Here is a 6540-nt window from a genome sequence, read left to right on the forward strand (position 1 = left end):
AATGCTCTATAGCCCAGCCTATACATTTAGTAAATTTTTCTTCAAGTTGCATTGATAACGACACGTTCCCCACAATATTCAGATTAGCGGTTGACCTTTATGTTTTTTGATGCTTTGATTAATAATTTATTAAGGGGCTCAATTTTTGCTTCTCCACATTGCTTGCCACTCGTAATGATTGTAGTGAATAATTTGCTCAGTTTTAACAATGTTTTATTTAACTTGATTGCTTTATATCATCAAAATAAAAAAATTTAAACTTTAAATGTGTCTTAGATCACTTGATGCTTAAATGCTACACTATCTCCATGTGCATGACTTGTTGTTGTGTCAAAAATTAACTTTTTAATTATTATTATTAATGGGCAATATTAGAGTGTCGATTTTCAAGCCAGTTTTTATTGCATCATAATTTATGTTCAGTCAACCAATAATAATTGTGATAAGCCTAGAAAATAAAATTACTACATATATAAAATATTACATCATATATTTCCCCCCATAATATTTTAAATATTTGATTAAATTTGTCACTTTCCATGGCATTCCTGCCACGCGCCCTGGTTAATTTCTGACCCTGATGTGTAGTGAGTGAGTGGAATGCAGCTCTACTCAGATCTTAGCGAGTGACGCATTGCGGCTACGAATGGACCAATCAGAAGCCGCCTCTCCTGGCCATAACGTAAATTACTGCTACTGCCGCATCACACTTTAGCAGAATGTATGGGTCCGCCGGTTAGTTAGTTCCGCTCAAAACAGGTCCACCTCGCTGTATATGGCACATCTTCGCGATTTGAACACGTCGCTATCGTACAAAATCCACGGTACTCTGTACTGAACGTTCGCGCATCACAATAGTGACATTTTTGACGATCGTTTCTGATAGGGAAGGAAGTGTGTTGGCGGATGGAGAGAAAGCAGGGGGGAGGAGTTTATAAGCGACCATTAAAGGCGCGTCAAGCTCTGTATGAGTGCATCCTGTTCGTTTGCCAGCTGCGGACTGTTGTTCTGTGTGGAGATACATCTGTTAAAACAGCGCGATGGTGAGTAATAACGGTTTTATTTTAACGTCACTGTTTCTTTAGTGCAAAATGCAGTTATTATAGTAAGTCAGCATATCTAAAATAATGCGCGTTACAGTCAGCATACAGTTCCTTGATATTGAATGGCTGTATATAATTTTCTTGTAATGTATGGGAGTGATATGGTTTAATAGCAGGCAGTCTTCTGCCTTGGGTTTTATGTAGGCGTGGACATTTAATTTCGTATGTAAACATCAATTCACGAAGTTAAATATTCAGTTCTTGCTGTAACGTGAAATAAGTTAAAGCAACAGCTTGGAAAAGCTCCATTGATAGCGAATACAGGCGCGTCAGCTGCAAATATGGCGCATTTCTCTCGCACTAGCTCATGTTTGAATATATGCTCGTTATCAAACACTTATATGTAAAGCAGTTGACGTCTGTGGTCTTTTAATTCAACGATCTTTAAATGAATAAAGCAGTACAAAGACTTTAACGAGCAGTGGAGAAGGACTGCGCCACCTTCTGCAGTTGGTATTAAAGGCATAGTTCACCCCAAAATGAAAACTGTCGTTTATTGACTCTCATGTTGCTACAAATCCATAAGACAGATGAACTTTCTAATTTGGAACACCAAATGAGATGTAAGGGTCTAACAGTCTCAGTCAACGTTTACTTTCATTGCTTTTTTCCCTACATAATGAAAGCAAATGGTGACTGAGGCTGTCATTCTGTCCAATTTTGGGGTGAATTATTCCTTTAACAGAAGAGAATCAGATATTTTGTGATGTCTATGTTTTAAGCCTCCAATATTACAATTAATAGTGGATCAGTATACGTTTTCTGATGGCTGATTTGTAAATTAATAGATGAGGTGTCATCCTCGTTTTCAGTGTACATCTTCTCTTTTTCTCCTTTGCAGGCTGACCAGTTGACAGAAGAGCAGATTGCCGGTAAGACATCCCCCCTCCTGCACTTGCACGTGGCCGGTGGTGTGGATTGCCGTGGTTTTCCCCTCTTCTCCGCCCCCCTCTCTCCGTGGATTTATCTTATTTCCTTTTATGGCGAGCCTTGAGACTCGGTCGGGACACATTCCCCGAATGAATGGACAGGTTGTTGCAGTGGGAAGCCTGTAACACCAGTGTTTAAGACTAAGTGAATGAGTAATTCCCAGGGCCAGTTGTAGTTTTCGATGAACACTCCCTCTTCTCTGTTGGAGAGAGTTAGTAACTGCAGGCACTGAGGAACAAGGGTGTGTCCCCTGTTGGACTGAACATCTAGATGGCTTTGACGTGAAGTTATTGTTTCACCAGCCGCTGGTTCAGTTTGAGTTATTTATGACCTGATATTGCAGGTTCTAGTATCATGATGGACTTGTATGGGTGGGACATGATATTCTTGCTGTCATTAGGGTGTTTTGGCTTATTTAGGTAACTTTAGTAGCCAAGTGTTTTTTTTTGTGCATTTGTGAATGCTTTTGTCTCTGTATATCTTATGTGAGCTAGAATTGTGCTGGTGTGCTCATTTATGACAACAGAAATATTTTGGGGTTCATGTTTCTGGTGTTGCATGCAAAGGCCATCCAATCTATTGTAAACGCGTTGGAAGAAAATGGATGTGAAAACCTCTTACTTTCAGGACACGCAGCTTTTGTTTTTTGACTAATGTTTTAATCGTGGTTGTGCGATTACAGTTGAGAGCCTCAAACAGAAAAGCTGTGAAACCATTTAGGTCATTGTGGTCGGTCACTATAGTGACAGTGAGGTCATGGTGGTTTATCCATAGAGACCTAGTCACTGAAGTGTGTTTCCCTGGGGATCGTGTGAGGTCACGACAGTGTTTCCATACTGCTCTGAAGTCTAGATCCTATATCAGCTTAATGGGGTCACAGCATTGGATCTCCATATGGTTCAGCGGGTCTCCATAGGAACAGAGTGAGTCACAAGTGCTGGATCTCAATAGAAACCGTGCCTCGGAGTCAGTGGTTTGCATTGAAGCAGGGTAAGGTTTCGTTTGCGCGGGGATAGGCCGTTGTAGTAGCAGCCAGTGGCATTTTTACATAGATACGTCACTTTTCTCTTTAGAGGAATTGATGTCTGGGACTTTTGTTTTCCATTTTAGTCATTCAAGCCTGTTCTAGTTTGGGTGTCACACATGTTCTTCCTGCGTGTGCCTTGCGTAATAAACCGATGATTACAAGCTATTGCGTGTATGCAGAGTTGTTGTTTTTTTCGCACTGTAATGTTCATTATGAGTATGGACAACTTTGCTGTTGTTCTCTATAGTTGTGTCTCTGATCCTAAATTTTAAAGCCAACATGAAACTTGGTTTGCAGCCTGTTTGCTTCCAAAATTATACGTTTTTCTGAGTGCAGCATGAATTTCAGTGAAAGCAAATACACCTCAGGATGTTTGATTGTAAAAGTGGCCGTTGTTTTCCAGAATGAAGCCTTATGGATTTATGATGTCAGCCAAAAAGCTAAAACATTTGTTTTCTTTTGAACAACAGGCACTGATGAATCGTTCATTAAGACCAGGAACATTTGTTAATGTAAACAAAGTCAATATGTTTCATGTTGACTTTAAATGCTCTATGGCTTCAAGCTTCTTTTGCATTGATATCTGAAGGAGCTTGTTTTGGAAGTGAATGTGTAAAGAAGGGCATCCCTTCTTCGGAACTGGCCCCACTCGTTCCTCTGTGTGTCTTTGTGTTCAGTGTTTGTTTATCTTTGGGAGATTCTGTTAATACAAGGTCCCGTTTCATTTATCTGTCACGCTTCGCAGAATTCAAAGAGGCTTTCTCACTCTTTGACAAGGACGGCGATGGCACCATCACAACCAAAGAGCTGGGCACTGTCATGCGCTCGCTCGGACAGAATCCAACAGAGGCTGAGCTGCAAGACATGATCAATGAAGTGGATGCTGATGGTAAGGACGACTGCGTGCATCCATCCTCGACCCAAGTGTTGAATGTTAAAAGTTGGGGCTTGTCTAAAATGCTTCTGCTTTCTGCACAGGAAATGGGACGATAGACTTTCCAGAGTTCCTGACCATGATGGCGAGGAAGATGAAGGACACAGACAGCGAGGAGGAGATCAGAGAAGCATTCCGTGTCTTTGATAAGGTAAAGCTCGTCCCATTCCAGAATAGTGCCACACATAAAGTCACGTGCAGTCACTGACCTGGATATCCTGTGCTTTAGGATGGGAATGGTTACATCAGCGCAGCTGAACTGCGTCACGTCATGACAAACCTCGGAGAGAAGTTGACTGATGAAGAGGTTGATGAGATGATCAGAGAAGCAGACATTGACGGAGACGGACAGGTTAACTACGAAGGTGAGGGAGTTCATTGTGAAGTTGATTTTATAACAACTTGTCCTCAATAAAAGTGAGAATGCACAATCACAGCTTATCAGAGCGTGGTTTGTTTAATTGGGATTTTGGGGTCAATAAGATTCCACTGTGGGCGGGCTACCACGCAAAATGTCATTTGTTGTCATTGTGGCTGGTTAGGACGCAGTGTCAGGGTGCAACTTTACTTCACGTATGAAATCTTGTCATCTTTCGGAAACGGACTAACTCGTTCTCTGTCTCCACAGAATTTGTACAGATGATGACGGCGAAATGAAGGCCTTGTACAGATCCTCTCTCTTCTATAAATAATTAGCCTTTTTTCTGTTTAATTTATCTGTAAAACGTTAAGTCCCCTCCCCTTCCTCCTCCCGGCTGTCCAAAGGAACTGCATGTAAACTGCATAGGATCTTCAGTCCTCATGTCCCTTTCTTTTGCTGTCATCGTGTTTTTGGAGTGGCGGTGCGGTTACACGATCAGGTGCTTGTTGCCACGAAGAGGGGGTTGTGACGTGCAAAAAAAACTCACGTCATGTCTGTCTGCCCTCCTCATGCGTAGCAAGAGTGGAGACCTGCCAGCTGGTTGTCTCTTGGCAGCGACGCTGGCATGGCATCAGTGTAGAGGAGTAACTCTGCATGGACTATGGACAAAGTATAATTTCTCAGCATTGCACTACTGCAAAAAAAAGAAAAAGACACGGGTGTATCTACAAGATACTCGTACATAAACTTTTTGTATCTGCTGTTCTATACCAAGAACTTGTTTGAATCTTACAATGCTTTTTAATGTTTTATTCACTTATTCACACTAGTTTTCTTTTTCTTTCTTTCTTTACTACTTCGTTTCTTCTTTTTTTTTTAAAGCCACTTACTGGCATTGTCATGCCTCAGATAGTCCATTCCAAGTTGTATATTTGTTTTCCAATAAAATTTACTATTTACCCATACTGGAAAGTTTCTTTGTTTGCGTCTTTTAGCCCTCTAATTAAATCATTATGCATCCCAGAGCTGATTTTAGTGGTTTGAAACCGCTAATTTAACCGAGATGTTTACAACATTTATTGTAATAGTTGAAATGATTTGTTAATCACTATTCAATGCATCTCTGAGTCAGCTGGACAAATGACTGTATTCACAGGATAGAATTGGGGTGAGGCCTCCATGTCAAAAAAGCTCATTAAAGTACTCTTGAATGACAATTGTTGTAAGTCATTTTTCCGTTGAGTATAAATACGTGCTATTCAGAAGTTTAGCTGTGTTTATCAGGGGCTAGTTGTTTTTATGTATGTTTGGAGTGTTTATGCTGTACCAAAAACCTAGTGTTATACACAATATTAGACCCCTTTAAAGCATCATGTATGCATTGGTTATAAAGATTTTCTAGACTACCACTAGAGGATCATTTTGGGCAATACAGAGCAAAAGTATGAGAATGTCACTGTTTTGTTTTTTTTTTTTTGTTTTTTTTTCGTGAGCTCATTACAATAACAGCAGTAAGCCGAGAAGCATGGCTTGGTTATTCACGGTATGTCAGTGTTGAAGTGCACTGGTACGGGAGACCGCTCTGACAAACCGTAAACACTGGGCCCTTCAGTTGCTTGTTAGAAGCATGTGTTCCTGGTCACCTAGCAACAGAGCAGAACTTTCTGCCCTAAACTCCCAGAGAGAGCTGCCTTCTCTGCCGTTATTCATGTGTGACAAACCCTTACAAATGCATGCGTCACACGCCTCTTGCATACAATGTTTATATAAATAATAAAACTATTAAACAGTTGTTTAATTTACGATTCTTTATGAGAAATTGAATCAGAAACATTACACATATCTGACCCTGGACCACAAAACCAGTCATAAGGGTCAATTCATTGAAATTGAGATTTATACATCATCTGAAAGCCGAATAAATAAGCTTTCCATTGATGTATGGTTTGTTAGGATAGGACAATATTAGGATAGGTGTTAGGATAGGATAGGATATTAGGATATTTGATCGAGATATAACCATTTTAAAATCTGGAATCTGAGTGTGCAAAAAAAAAAATCTAAATATCGAGGAAATCGCCTTTAAAGTTGTCCAAATGAAGTTCTTAGCAATGCATATTGCTAATCAAAAATTAAGTTGATATATTTACGGTAGAAAATTTACAAAATATTTTCATGGAACATG

At 40.1% G+C, this 6540-nt stretch overlaps 1 protein-coding gene across 1 annotated transcript; it reads left to right on the top strand.

The window, feature by feature from the left end:
- Positions 1-949: 949 nt before the first annotated feature.
- On the top strand, positions 950-5323 carry LOC107727376 (calmodulin). The gene is made up of 6 exons (XM_016537225.1): positions 950-1043; positions 1945-1975; positions 3806-3949; positions 4039-4145; positions 4224-4359; positions 4623-5323. Exons 1-6 carry the CDS (start codon positions 1041-1043, stop codon positions 4649-4651), a joined length of 450 nt encoding a protein of 149 aa, XP_016392711.1. The 5' UTR covers positions 950-1040; the 3' UTR covers positions 4652-5323.
- The last annotated feature ends 1217 nt before the right edge of the window (positions 5324-6540 follow it).

The sequence above is a fragment of the Sinocyclocheilus rhinocerous genome, unplaced genomic scaffold, assembly GCF_001515625.1.
Source record: "Sinocyclocheilus rhinocerous isolate Xijiao unplaced genomic scaffold, SAMN03320098_v1.1 scaffold756, whole genome shotgun sequence".
Classification (NCBI taxonomy): Eukaryota; Metazoa; Chordata; class Actinopteri; order Cypriniformes; family Cyprinidae; genus Sinocyclocheilus; species Sinocyclocheilus rhinocerous.